Source organism: Clupea harengus, chromosome 13, assembly GCF_900700415.2.
Source record: "Clupea harengus chromosome 13, Ch_v2.0.2, whole genome shotgun sequence".
Taxonomy (NCBI): domain Eukaryota; kingdom Metazoa; phylum Chordata; class Actinopteri; order Clupeiformes; family Clupeidae; genus Clupea; species Clupea harengus.
Genome location: NC_045164.1, coordinates 20,884,533 through 20,899,401, shown reverse-complemented (window position 1 = coordinate 20,899,401; position 14,869 = coordinate 20,884,533). Strand labels below are relative to the sequence as shown.

The following is a 14,869-nucleotide window of genomic DNA, read 5'->3' as shown; positions in this document are numbered from 1 at the left end:
ACTGAGAAGTTTGTGAGACGTTTAGGAAGTATTTACTGTAAGGCCAGATACTTTGACATTGTTATTTACTTTCTGTTGGTTTTCTGTTGACAGTTAGCAACTAATTTAATGTTAGATTTCACGTCAGGGATGCACTCGGTTTTCGGGGAGGAAAAGGCACATAATAGGACCAGGAATCACATGTGATGTTGATCACATGTTTTAACTACATATTAACTGTGATTTTGACCCCAGAGATTACCATGGTGGGGATCCCCAGTACAAGCCTTCCAGACACCCCAGCTATGACGGGCCGGGGCGGCGCAGTTCCAGCAGGGGTCGCAGTCGCTCTCCTGACCGCAGCCGAGCGCGGAGCCGTGCTCGCAGCCGCGTGCGCAGTCGCAGCCGCTCTGTGGATCGCAACCGAGGCCGCAGCAAGAGCCGCGTGCGCAGTCGCAGCCGCTCTGTGGATCGCAACCGAGGCCGCAGCAAGAGCCGCGTGCGAAGCCGGAGCAGAAGTGGCAGCCGCAGCAGGGGACGCAGTATAGCGCGCAGCCGAGCGCAGAGCAGGGCGCGCAGTCGGGCACGCAGTAAGAGCCGCCCCCAGAGCAGGAGTCGCAGTCGGAGCAGGGGAAGAAGCCGGAGCAGGAGCAGGAGTCGGAGCAGAGGCCGCAGTCGTGCTCAGAGCCGGGTGGGGAGCAGGAGCAGAAGTCGCATGCGGAGCAGGAGCAGGAGCAGCAGCGCTGGCTCTCTCCAACGCAAGACGAGCAAGGACGACTTCCAGGAGCTGGAGAGGGCGCGCAGACGCAAGGAGCTGGAGGACATCCATGAACATGCCACCAAGTCCATCCTGAAGAGACGCATGGACTCATCAGAGACAGACTCCCCCATAGTCATGCAGGTAAGACCACAGAATGTTCAGGTGTTCAGCATTACAGACCTGCACATTTCACTGGTTACTTCCGAGACGGACTCCCCCATAGTAAGACCACAGAATGTTCAGGTACCAGTGTTAGTTTCAGGCATTACAGGTCTGCATATTGCATTGGTTACAGTGCCTGTTATTTCTACAAAAGACACAAAACAATGTTATGATATTCATTTAGTATTTAGTTCTGTGTACATCTTTGGATGGCATTTTTGAATGATATGTGCACCTGTGTCCAGAGGCCTGCCCTGCACACCTCTTCCTTACAGACACAGTTAAGTAATGTATTCTGCATCTTGTTCTGAAGTCACCTTACTCAGCGCTTCTGTTGGCCCTCTTACAGAACAGTGATTCCCCACGAGATCCGGAGCATGTCTTGACGGCCATCTCATCATCTGGTCTGGACCCCGCCCTCCTGATGTCTGTGCTGGGGGAGCTGAGGGACGGCCCTGCCCTCGACCCAAATGCCGCCTCCAGCGGTGGTGGTGCTGCTGCTTTAGAGGAGATCCTGTCCCGGATCCAATCTGCAGGGGGCGCTGCCTTCGGTGAGTCGGGGCAGGGGGATGGCGGGGAGGGCCTGGGCACGCTTCTGAGCCTGCTGGAGGAGATGGCCGGAGCCAAGAAGGAAGAACGGAAGAAGAACCTCGCCGACATCGAGGACGAGGAGAAGTTCCTGTATGGCGAGGAGGAGGAGGAGGCTCGGCTGCCGGCAATGGACATGTTTGTGGGGAGAGCAGGCCTGAGCTTCCCCAGTCCTACACGGCCACAAACCCTGCTATGGTGTCTCCCGGCGTACCTGCAGAGCCACAGTGAGGTTGTGGCACCCCCCCACACCCATTCCCAGCCCCGGGAGGCCAGGCACCATAAGCACAGTCCCTCCCCTGAGAGGAGGGGGCGAGAGGGGGAGCGACGGGAGCGGTGCTCCGAGAAAAGTACCCCCGGGCGTGGGCCGGACGACGTCAAGGACCGCCAGGAGGTGGAGGAGTACGAGAAGATCCAGGACCTCCTGAAGACCATCGGACTGGACCTGGGCGTGACGGAGATCAGCAAGATAGCCACGCGCACCAAGGAGAGGCTAACAGGCAACAAGCCTACTCCCCGGCAGAGGTCGCCCGAGAGGTCAAAGAAAGGTTGTCAGCGCCGGAGGGGGTCGAGCCACAGCGGTGGCAGCAGCAGCAGTGGCAGCAGCAGCAGTAGCAGCTCCAGCAGGAGCAGCAGGAGTTCCAGTCACAGCTCGGCCAGCAGCAGGTAAGGGGTTAGGGTCAGGGCTATTAATGACCATTTCAATTACAAGATTAATATTTATCCTCTATGCCTTGGTTCGTGTTTCATGGCATTAAGGGGGAATGAGATATGTAAACGAATGAAGCAACCTGAAAAGAAGAGACAGTGGACCTCATTCTTGAACGCAGTTAAGAAAAAATTAAGAAGAAGTTGCTGTCGCGTTCTGTGGATTCTGTATGCACATGGCCCTGGGGTTGCATGCCTTTATAAGGAGCTGGCGGGGCGTTTATGTATGCAAATTCAGGTGTACGAGAACGTACATTCAAATTCCACGCGTTCATGAATCCAGCGGGGATATTTCTTAGGGTTGGTCTTAAGAAAATGTTCGAGAATGAGGTCCAATATTCATAGTTGGCACAAGAACAGTGATAAACATTGCTCATGTTCATTCCCTGTTTCCTCTATGAGTGTGTGTGAGAGTTATGAGTGTATAGTAACACTGTGGTAGCAGACACAGGATTCAGATTCGCTGTTTCTCTTCCTCTGTCCCTTAGGAACAGTAACAGCTGGAGCCGACGGCACAGGCCGGACCGTCCATCCCCCTCGGAACATCACAGTTCCCACGGGCATTCCCAGAGCCGCAAGTCTCCGCCACCGAAAGAGGAGCGCAGCTGGACACGCCCCAACCCAGCGAAGACCGCCCCACCCAGCCACGCCCCGGAGACACAGGCAGCGCCGCCGCAGTCCATTCCACAGCTCGGGGTGCACCAAACCCACCCAGTACCCGTCTACCCGCCCTCACAAGCCCACGGCATGGTCCATCCCAACTACCCCCCCCCAGGGTACGACCAGTATGGCAACTACGTGCCCTACATGGGGCAGGGGTGGCCCATGTACCCCCCTCCCCCCATGGCTCCTGGCATGATGCCCCCCACTGGGGCATCTCATGCGGAGTATAACAACCCCTACCTGAAGGTCATTGAAACGGTGCCAGCCGAGGCGAAGGACTCTAAGAAGCAGGACAGGAAATGTAAGTAGCAATGTGTGTAGACTAAAAAGTGAGAGTGACATTTGGAATTTAAGAAAGCAAGATCAAAGAGGAATTTTGATATGGTTTTTATTTTATTTTTTAAGCTTCGCATTTGGAAAGACAAGAGAAAGACAAAGACATATCCAAAGGCATCTACAGCCAGGATAAAGTGGACGAACAGAAGGAGAAGGTAAAAATGTGGCACTTGTTTAACCCAGGGTCAAACTCCTTATCATTTATACAGGTCAAACTCCACATAATTTATATCGGGACAAACTCCATATCCCATAGAAGGTGGAATACTCTTTTGCACGCGTGGTGGTTTATAAAAGGCAAGTCGATTCTGTTGAATCAAAAAAGTTTGGCTCATTTGTTCATTGTTTCTTAAATGTGTTAAGGTTCTTGAGGAAAGAGACAAACTGCGGAAGGACAGGGAGACTCGTCTGAAGAAGAAAGACTACCTCCTAAAGGAGTTGGAGCGCCTGCGCAAGCAGCAAGGTATGACCCAAATCCCTTCCGTATGAGAGAGAGATCAGCTAATGCGTTACTGAAGATGTGAAACATTAGCTTTCTCCTAGGGAGGGATGGGGGGAGGGAGGGGATGCATAAACAGAATAAACAGATAAGAAAAAATACAAACAAAATACAAGCTCTCTCCCTCATCTGTCTTATGCTGTCCTTTCTCATTGTATCTCCCTTTGTCACTTTCTTTTTTCTTGTTGTCAATCTCACTCTATCTTTCTCTTTTTTTCCCCTTTTACTTTTTCCCTTTCTGTCTCTTTTCTATCTGCCTTTCTTTTCTTTGTCTCTCTTTCTCTCTGCCGTTCTCTCACTGTCTCTCCCTCTCTTGACCTATCTTTCCTCTCCCTCCTTCTCTCTCCTCCCTCCCTCCCTCCCTCCCTCCCTCTCTTTCCTGCAGGTGAACTCCTGCGTAAGAAGCGCCGTGAGAAGGACGGCCATAAGGACCCTCTCCTGATGGAGCTGAGTCGCCTGCAGGAGGACGTCATGGCCCAGATCTCCTCGCTGCGCTCCGAGAACGACGAGGGCGAGAAAAAGCTGACCGAGCTGGAGAAGGTGGCGCTCATCCTGGGCCTGCATGCCTCCGACCGCCCCCGCCGGGAGCCCCGCTCCTCGGGTGACCCCGCGCCTCAGCCCGCCCAGGAGGAGAAGCACAAGGGGCGCGCCCGCAGCCGAGAGAGGTCCCCCGCCCGCCAGCCCTCCTCCTCAGCCTCCACCTCTAAGGTAGCAGCATTGCCAAAGGACAGAAGCACAGGGCCATTCTGCAGGGAGTGTGTGTGTGTGTGTGTGTGTGTGTGTGTGTGTGTGTGTGTGTGTGTGTGTGTGTGTTTATATATGTATGTGTGTGTGTAGTTGTGTGTGTGTGTGTGTGTGTGTGTGTGTGTGTGTGTCAATGTGTGTGTGTGTGTGTCAATGTGTGTGTTGTGTATTGGTTCAGTGTCCAAGGTAGTGATGTGGTAAGTTGTTTTGGATCAGTGCTTAAAGGAGCAAACTGTGTATAGTTTTTAGTGGCATCTAGTGGTGATGTTGCTGAATTGCAACCAGCTGAATACCCTTCCCTTTACAATCGCATGCGAGTACCTACCGTAGCTGTCAAATACCATAAAAAAACGCGAAAAAGCCCCTTCTCGAGCCAGTGTTTTGGTTTGTTCGTTCTGGGCTACTGTAGAAACATGGCGGCGCAACATGGTGGACTCCGTGGAAGAGGACCCGCTCCCTATGTAGATACGAAGGGCTCATTCTAAGCTAACGTAAACACAATGATTCATAGTTACAGGTATAAACTAATGAAAACATAATCATTATATTTAACTTCTACTAATAGATGCCACTAAAACCTCATTTGCCCTGTTTAATTTCATTCATATACAGTAATGAATCATTCTTGTTATCTGTTTTGCAAATGTAAATTTAAACTTTGAAATGTAAACTTTTGGCCGGATTGAATACACCATCTACACAGATGTACAGGTTAGCATGGACAAACATTTAGCACAGATTAGCATGGACAAACAATATGCAACATGCAATACATGATTATATAGATATTTTCATGTAATTTCCCTTCCCTACGGTATGTCCTCCTAGTATATTGTGTGCATGACTACCAGGCCAGAACAGCAGAAACTGCTGTTATTTGATCGACATGTGAAATGTGAAAACAGCTTATTACCTGGAGGCTTTTGCACGATGCACTTTTTCAGTTGAGAAAAGCAAATGATTAATCCGTTTCAATCTGATTAAAATGAGTGAACAGAATTAATATAAAGGTGCATCTGTAATATGGAACACAAACAAATGACTGTTGTAGGTTTGACTTAACCGTAAAATGATGTTAAATAGTTTGAGAGAGATTGAATTTCAGAGGGTAAGATGGGGGAAAACTTTTGGAAAAATTGAATGTTGTAAGAAATGCCAAGAAACAGCATTTTCCTGCGTGTCTGATGATCCGTCAGCTGTGATCAGTGGCTTTTGAACTGAGAGCAGATGACAGATCCATCTGACGAGACAAATCTGAAGCCATGGACGATTCTAATCATTCAAACCCAACAAACTCAAATTAAACGGAACATCCTGCGGTATAGCATTTAAAATTTAATTTTCTAAAACCAGTGAGACACAGAAGTGCCCATGCTTATTTACTAGCCTAGGTCTGACTATCAGGTTCAGGGGTCATGTATTAGCATTGAGCTAGAACAGTGGCGGTTGTGTAACTGCTGACTCAAACCCCCTTGAATGGAACACAGACGGACTGTAAGGCAAAGGTAAGAATCCTTCAGAAACCCCAAGTCATTTGGGGGATCAAGTTTAACTGGTGTTTTTTTTAATTTTTTTACTTCGTTTATTTGAGTTGAATGATTTTTTATTTAATGATCTGCTTTAGCTTCACTGGTCATGTAGCTCTGTTTTGCCCCTATCATTCTGAAGCCTTGCCTTGAGTGGTACCTGGGTAACTGAAATATGTCCCTTCCTCATCAGGCACCGGCCTCCTCTTCAAGAGCAACTACAGAGACTCCGAAGGCTCAAGCCAGCACTCCTGCTCCACAGAAATCTGTCGACCAATATGAGTACTATGACGCGGGGAACCACTGGTGCAAAAACTGTAACGTCACCTGCGGCGCCATGTTTGATTTTTTCACACACTTGCACAGCAAGTCGCATAGAAAGGTTAGTTTGCCATTTTTCGTGTTCAGAAGCAGAATATTCTTGAAATACTAATCCTTGAAAAACTACTCTTAACTTTTCAGAGGTGCACTCCTGGTCTCCGAGGTTTGGTTTTAATGTCAATTATGATTTCTGTTTTTCACCAAGAGATGTTTTGTTTTCTCCGTCAGTCTCAAGACCCATACGACAGGCCTTGGGCCCCGGACTCGGCCAGCACGGAAAAGAAGCGAAGCTCTGGAGAGAAAATCACTAAGCCGGCCAAAGGTACCAAAAATGGCCGTATTGATAAGTAGCCACATGTGTGAGAGTCGGCATTAAAGTGTTGTTGAGGCTCCGTGTTTAAATGACGGGCATCTGGCCAAAGTCTTGATGTCAAAGGTGTGTGTTGTCTTTATAAGGCACCTGTAACATCCGCCAGTTTGAAAGTCATCGAAAGTTGATGGTCGTGTTCTGGTGACGGAGTTGTTCTGATTGCCTTAACTACTCCAAAGTACTTAAGTTAACTGGTGATCTAAGGGCTGAGCAGCTGATATATAGTAACATTCAAGGAGCTTCAGGAGGTTGGTACTAGCTGTAGATAGTCCTGACTATTCAGATATGTTTGTATCTATTTTTTTATAGACTTGGGGGATCATCATTTCATGTGTTTATCTTTAATCAATGTCTTTGCGTATCATATTCAGTCTGAAACTGATTTTTTTTTGGTATAGCTGAATCTTAATTTTGATTTTGCAATGTGTTTCTACTGAGTCTGACTTAAAACACCCATCTTCTTGCAGTGTGGCGTACCTTCTCCATGGTAACACAGAAAGGGTAAATATTTGAACAATAACATATATGCTCCTTTAAACATCTTTTTAACTCTGTTTCGCCATCTTTTGTTTTGCCCTCTCAGGTTCGGAGTTTTTAATGGCTGTGAGGGGCTTTTACTGCCAGGTGTGCAAAGAGTTTTTCGGAGACCCGATCTGCGCTGAGGAACATGTCACTAGCCAAGCACATAACGAGAAATATAAGGTATGGACACCGCTTTGTGCAAAAAAAATAATATTACAGATGATACTGCATGGAGTTGAGTCGGGGACTTAATGGTGTAAATTCTTTTCCATTTTGCCAGCAACGGATGTACGAGAATCCAATGTATGAACAGCGCCGGAAACTGGATCGCCAGGCCGGCATGACCATGACCTCAGAGGCCAAACATGCGGAGCAGAAGCGCAAACAAGAAGGAGAGCTTTCCCGCGAGGAATTCCTAAAGCGCTCCAAGCACAGCGTAGAGGAGCGGGTGACCAGCCAGAAGGAGGAGGAGCCAAAACCGCGATACGTACGAGAGGAAGAAAAGAAGCCTGCATGCAGTCGCGAAGAAGAGGAAGGCAAGTTCAAGTACAGCCGCAGGGAAGAAAAGGAGGAGAAACCCAAATATGGTAGAAGAGATGAGGAGGAAGAGGAGAGACCCAAATATGGTAGAAGAGAGGAGGAAGAGGAGAGGCCCAAATATGGTAAGAGAGAGGAAGAGGAGGAGAGGCCTAAATATGGTAAAAGAGAAGAAGAGGAGGAGAGGCCCAAATATGGTAGAAGAGAGGAGGAAGAGGAGAGGCCCAAATATGGTAAAAGAGAGGAAGAGGAGGAGAGGCCCAAATATGGTAAAAGAGAGGAAGAGGAGGAGAGGCCCAAATATGGTAGAAGAGAGGAAGAGGAGGAGAGGCCCAAATATGGTAGAAGAGAGGAGGACGAGATCCGGCCCAAGTACGCGAGGAAAGAGGAAGAGGAGAACAAATTCAAATACAGCAGGAAGGAGGAGAGTGAAGGGCGATCCAAGCACAGCCTGAGAGACGAGGAAGAGACCCGGTTCAAGTACAGCAGACGGGTGGAGGAAGACAGCAGAGGTAAATACAGCAAGGGGGAGGAAGAGCGTAACAGGTACGCCCGGGAGGAAGACGACCGAGCCTCGTACAGCAAAGCAGACGACCGGGGCAAGTACGGCCGAGCCCCAGAGAAGAGGTCCCGATACAGCCAAGAGGAGCCGGAGCGGAAGCCTAAGCACGGAAAGTGGGAGGCGGAAGAGGACGAGGTGAAACCCAAGTGGACTCGAGAGGAGCGACCGCCGGCCCAAAAGGAGGAGAGGGGGTGGAGGCACAAGCAGCAAAAAGGCGGGAAGAAGGGAGCATCAGCCAAGGAGGAGAAGCCCGAGGTCACAGAGAAGCCTGCAGAACCGCCGAAGGTGTTGTGCGGCCCGAGTCCGGCCATGCTGGCAAAACTGCGCAAGAAAAACGAGGAGTCCAACAAGGGAGGGACGTTTGGAAAGTTCACCTGGAAGAAACCGCAGAAGTCCCAGCTCGAGAAGGAGGCTGAGAGGATGGCTGCTCAGTTTATCAGAGAGGACGAAGAGGCGGTAAAAGCGGGGGGGACCTTACGACTAAGGAGTCCGGAGGAGACGATGACGGCGACGAAGCCTTTGCCAGATCGTTAGCCGCTGCTAAGACGATTGCCATCAAGCTGGCTGGCAAGACCGTCGTCCCTCTGACCAGTCCGTGGGAGCCCTACGGCGTGCCTAGCAAGGCTACCACCACACAGGCGGCATCTGCCATGGTGCTCCGGAAGTCTCAAGGGGCGGCCAACAACCCTGCACCCGTCAACCCAGTTCTCGCGATGAAGCCTGCTTCGGTTACCCCAGTCAAAGTCCAGCCTCCTGCTCCAGCGGAAGAGGAAAAGAAGGACGCCATGCTGTCTGCAGACATGATCTCTAAGGCATTTTGCGGAGAAGAGGTTCAGCTAAAAGTGCCAACCATCATCTCTCCGCCCTGCGATCCAGCCCCTGCTGTAGCCTCAGACTACCAGCCTGCAGTCCCTGCTGCAGAACCAGCTTACGCACCAGAACCAGCTTACGCACCAGAACCAGCTTACGCACCAGAACCAGCTTACGCACCAGAACCGCCACCGGGGGTGTGTATGATGACCTTCGAGGCGGACGTGGGCGTACCGGGCGTCCCTGAGAGTGAGCAGACCCATGCGGTGCTGGTGCGCCCCCCTCCTATGATCCAGAAGCCTCCCACCACAAAGACTCCTCCAAGATCGTTAAAGCCCAAGTCCAGTCTGTCAGCAGCCAAAGCTAAGGACCTCTTCGATATCTTCTACAGTGGAGCAACCTCGTCTGCCTTCCCCAGCACCAAAGTTATGGCAAAGGTGGACAAGGTTGAGAAGATCTCTGAGACTAAGGAGAAGCCTGTGCAGATAGAGACATGTAAACCTACCCCAGAGGTCGTCATGGAGCCTGTCCAGTTGGAGACAGACGAACCTATACAGGAAGTTACTATGGAGCCTATCCAATCAGAAACAGTTGCTCTTATACAGGAAGTTGCCATGGATCCTGTCCAATCGGTGACAGTTGCTCCTATCCAGGAAGTTGCCATGGCCCCTGTCCAATCAGAGACAGTTGCTCCTATCCAGGAAGTTGCCATGTACCCTGTCCAATCGGAGACAGTTGCTCCTATCCAGGAAGTTGCCATGGCCCCTGTCCAATCAGAGACAGTTGCTCCTACCCAGGAAGTTGCCATGTACCCTGTCCAATCAGAGACAGTTGCTTCTATCCAGGAAGTTGCAATGTACCTTGTCCAATCAGCGACAGTAGCTCCTATCCAGGAAGTTGCCATGTACCCTGTCCAATCAGGGGCTGAGGAGTCTGTTCAGTCTGAGGCAGATGAGCCTATCCCACTGGTTGTGATGGACGCAGTCCAATTGGAGCTAATGAACCCTATCCAATCAGAGACAGGCGACTCTCTCCCAGAAGTCGTCATGGATTCTGTCCATTTGGAATCTGATGACTCTATCCCACTGGTTGTCATGGATGCTGTGCACTCGGAAATAGACAACCCTATTGCAGAGGTTGTCATGGATGCAGTCAGTCTGGTGCCAGACGACCCCAGTGCTGAGGACGCCATGGCACTACTCCTGTCTTCCAACAGTCCGCCACCTGGCTCTTTCACAGAGCAGCTCAACCTGGACACATTTGAGTTCAACTTCGAGCCACCGGAGTGAGACCTCCCCTGAGGGGGTCTCCATGGGACTGCAACAGAACATCTCTGAGGTGCCTCCACTGCATTGATTTTAAAGGACTGTGAACTTTGTAAAATACTTTGTTTAAAAACATTAAAAAGGGTTTAGTTTTTACTACAGCTGGAACGGCTTGACTGACCGAAGTTAAGAGTTTGTTGATGGGGGTGTGGGGGTGGGGGGCTCCGCTGAGGAACTCAACTTCCTGAATTCGATCTCATGATGGACCCTCTTAAGCTGTGATGTGTACCAGCTTCTCCCTTCACATGTCCTTTAGCCAGCTGACGCGCTCCACACTTGTCCATCGTGTTCTGTGTAAGCTCTCTCTGCCGAAATGTTTAAATTTGATTAAAGGTAATGTGGAATATTATTTGAACATTATCCTTTACTGATCTTTATACACGTGTATGCTTATTCAGACTCTAAAGCTGAATGTTATTTTTCTCATTCCTGCTGAAATGATTGAGAGGAGCTCTTAAATACAGGTACAAGGAACACCCACGTTCCGAAGAGAACAAGTTATGGAAAGCAGATGATCATGATGATGATGATGATGATGATGATGATGATGCGAGGACCAAATACCATGGTTATGGTCTGATCTGTCATCTGCATCATAAAGAATCTGCTTCTTTTTCTGCAGCGATAAAAGGACACAAGGACAGGATGTGCTCATGTAACTATAATATTTGGTTTCCTGTTGTTTTTGTTTCAGATGTTGAATTTGAAGCCTGGTTCAGTTCATCCGCCCGTGTTTAGACTGTTTGTTGCCACCTATTAATCAAACGTCATGCTTAAACTGTACCTGTTGTTGGATGAAATGCTGTTCAAATAAACAGTTAAGACCACAGTTATCTTCTTATTATCTGCTAATTCAGAAGGCCACTCCTGTGTTCTCTACATCATTGATTGTAAAGTTGCTAGACGCACTTCAGACGTGTCCAGCACTAAGCTTTACTGTCTCTGCTGTAGTACTACAAAAGATTAATTACTGGTTGATTCATTCTTATGTTGAAATAACATATGCTAACATTATGTAATTATATGCAAGCAGGCTTTAAAAGCCTATTTAGGCAGTATTTTAAGCCTTGTTATGAACCATATCAACTCTTCAGGCGAACTTACAATTTGTGAAAGCATATGCAAATAACACAAATTTCAAAATATCGACATTTATGAGCTTTTCACTTCCTTCTTCTGAGATTTACACTCTTCTCCTTGTAAGTGGTTTATGAAAAGACCTTCCTCACCTTTCAGTCCCACACTGTTAAGCATGTAGCAGGTAAGTCATTTGTATGAATATATGTCTTCAGCAGAGTCCCTGCCTAGTAAACCACATTCATTGATAAAGCAGATAAACTTCACATTCTCATGTCGCATTCAAATGCTGTAGCACACACTTGAAGTCAGCGCTTACTCTCCCACGTGCCTCATGCCATGTGCCTTTAACCACTGCTTCTACACCCAGGGCAATGCACCTGCATGCACGCACACCTGTGTGCGCGCTCACCTGCCTCCTGCCTCCATGCCCCTCAGCGGAGCCGCAGGAAGTAAGTAGTACGGCAGCTGTGAAGGGTCATGTTCTTCTCTTTATGTGAACTGGGATGTTCTCAGTTGGGCAATATCCTTTTGTTAATCTACATTAATCTTGAGTGATTTAGAAAAGATTAGGGGCCACACAAAGTCTTACCTAGCCTAGATGAGGCTTCTAGGAGACCTGTTTTCATATACATTTTAGGAATGGTAGAAATTCATTCGGACTTCAAAATTCACTTGGTGTATCCCCCTTGGACTAAAAGGCTTATTTGTATTGCCAAAGCATTATAAACCACCAACAAAATCACACATAAGTAAATAAGATATAACGTTTATATTTTCTTGGATTTTTGCCACATCTTGCAAAAGAGTTTACCATATCATCTCACCCCCAGCTCTGAGTTTGCGTTGTAGTTTTGTGCTATCCTAGTGTGATGACTGACAGGGTGACCTTTTCCTCAGTGCCGCTGCAGTTCCAGTCATGCATCACAGAGGCTCATTATGGTAAGTACACCACCTGCCGCACAGGTTTTGAGTGGAATATTCAGTTCAATTTTATTTGATTTATAGCAATTGAAATTGTCTCAAAGTGCCCAGAGCCTGAACCCCCTAGAGCATACTGTAGGAGTTAATACATTACTTATTGTTTTGAATGTAAGCTGCATATATCAATGTGGTTGTGGGTTTTGTAAGTTAACTATACTGTGTCCGGGCTTAATTGTGTTACATTATGTTGTGCATAGCTAAGGGTTTGCTTCTTTCTTCTCGTAACTGATAAACAGATTTTGTGCTACAAGTCATCTTGTATTACTGTTTTACACAAGCCCTTCCACACCTCACACTTTTTGTATTTGTTAAGTGATGTTAATTGACCTCTCCCATACAAAATGTACAAAATTGTGTATGTACTTCATTTTTATGCTGCTGCTAGTCTTTACTTTTCAATAAACCATGTTCTTACATCAAAACCTGAAATGCATCTTTTAATCATTGTAGCCACTCTGGTCTCTGCCATGTTAAATTAACACCACATTTTTAATGGGATATTAAGCTATAGTCGGAGATCCCTCAACAGTCTTATTCTTAGCCTAACCCTGTAGGCAGCAGAAGTATTTAGAACCATTTAGAAATGAGACAGAATACTATTCACTTCGTGTCTCTACCCTTGAGTGATGTTTTACATGGCTTTGATAGTAACCCCTCTTCATGATCCATACTCCGGTAACCTTTACACTTGGGAGGGTCAACCTTCAGTTGTTGAGGTCTGTCTTTCTGCCAGGGCCACTGTAAGGGGAAGGGATGGGGATGAATCTTTTGAACAGGAGATAAACAGAAGTCCTTAGAACCTTCACGGATTGTAGAATTCTAAAGTTTAAAAATAGAGAGTGGCTAGCTTCTATACCTGTAAGAACCTACTAGATGACTAGACTAAGACACTCTGGACAACCTGAATGTTAGTCTTGAGGCTGTTCGATTACAGTTATAACTCAATCTTAATCTCTAGGAGGAAGATGACCGTTTTATGCTATAGACACTACAGAAGGAGACCACCATCTGACAGCTCAGTGGAGTTAGGGAGTGTTTTTGTCCAGTAGTGGGTGCTAGTCCAACATATTTAGAATCAGTTCATAAAACACCAAATCAGGGCAAAATCTTCACCTGATCCAGCGGCTCTTTGGACAGTCATTATAAGAAATTGTGTTTATTTTTTTAACTGGAAGGAATGACACTGCCGTAGACCTTATATTAAAAGAGATTTAACTGAATACATAATTATTTAATTAATCTAGGGTGACGTTTTATAAAGTGAACTCATTAAGATGTTTAAGAATTCGCCTAGCATAGTGAGATAAGTATGTGTTCTGGTATGACTGACTGAAAACAAAAAAGGAACAGTAGAATATGTGAGTGGGCCCGTTGGTGCTCACTCATTGACGTGCAGCCACTGTACCAGTGGCACCTGACACTGTGCGCAGGTAGGTCTACCTAGTGATGGCAGCCTGACACTGAAGCGCCGGAACGTGCTTCATACCTTAAACTACACCAACCATAAAACCACTGCTTCGAAGGTTGCTTTGGTACGGAAAAATCACGTGACATATTACGTGCGAAACAGCAACTGCTTCTTTCTCCGAATGAACCAGCTGAGTGGTTCATAGCGCCACGCACGAACCAGTCAGTTGCCTCGTTTTGAGACTGAATTGTAGCGCCTTCAAAGCATAAAAACTTCCGCGCACAACATTGCGTTTGGTTCGTAGTAGCCTATCTCATTCTGTGACAGTCATTACGTTCGTATTGATTTATCATCATTATGAAAGCATCTAGGAAGAGAGGTCGTTCTGACATGTGGGAACACTTTATTCTGATCGCTCATGATAAGGTGCGCTGGCTGTTAAATATTTAGGCTATAGGAAAAGTAGACTATATCAACAGGCTCAGTCCAAAAAGTGTAGAACAAATAATGTTTTTAAATCAAAATCTTTGACTGTTCCCTATCCAACATGGTTACACAAGCACACCCAACTTGTGCCATATTTGTCCAGCACATCCTTTCCCCAAGCACTCTCTCTTCAATAACACAATATACAAAAAAGAATGAATCTTTATTTGTAAAAGAAAAAAATGATATCACAATCTTTGTATACGGGTGCATGTGAGTGTGTGTGGGGGGGGGGATTTGGTGCGTGCACACTAGATTGTCATTGTTTTAAAGCTTCGTGCCACTGTCTAGCTGGGCTAATTTAGTTGCAGCCTTGGCACATCACCAGGAGAGGTCACTGTTACTGAAGCTTCAAGTAATGAACCGATTTTTGAAACAATGTGCCTAATGGTTCAATGCTTCACCAAAGCTTCATTTGCCCATCACCAGGTCTACCTGCAGAGGCCAAGACGGGCTGTTGGAAAGCAAACTCCATGAAGGCGAGAGAATGTACTATATCACT

General features: G+C 47.4%; 1 protein-coding gene across 1 annotated transcript in view; it reads left to right on the top strand.

Moving 5' to 3' along the window:
• znf318 (zinc finger protein 318) overlaps positions 1-11,241 on the top strand; it is a 12,180-nt gene extending 939 nt beyond the window's left edge. Inside the window, exons 3-13 of the mRNA XM_031578561.2 lie at positions 235-880; positions 1,251-2,155; positions 2,686-3,161; positions 3,266-3,351; positions 3,560-3,659; positions 4,081-4,403; positions 6,159-6,347; positions 6,515-6,608; positions 7,240-7,358; positions 7,459-8,733; positions 8,766-11,241. Coding sequence (XP_031434421.2) covers positions 235-880; positions 1,251-2,155; positions 2,686-3,161; positions 3,266-3,351; positions 3,560-3,659; positions 4,081-4,403; positions 6,159-6,347; positions 6,515-6,608; positions 7,240-7,358; positions 7,459-8,733; positions 8,766-10,376 — 5,824 coding nt within the window. The 3' untranslated portion in view covers positions 10,377-11,241. The remainder of the gene's footprint in view (positions 1-234; positions 881-1,250; positions 2,156-2,685; positions 3,162-3,265; positions 3,352-3,559; positions 3,660-4,080; positions 4,404-6,158; positions 6,348-6,514; positions 6,609-7,239; positions 7,359-7,458; positions 8,734-8,765) is intronic.
• Positions 11,242-14,869: the final 3,628 nt, after the last annotated feature.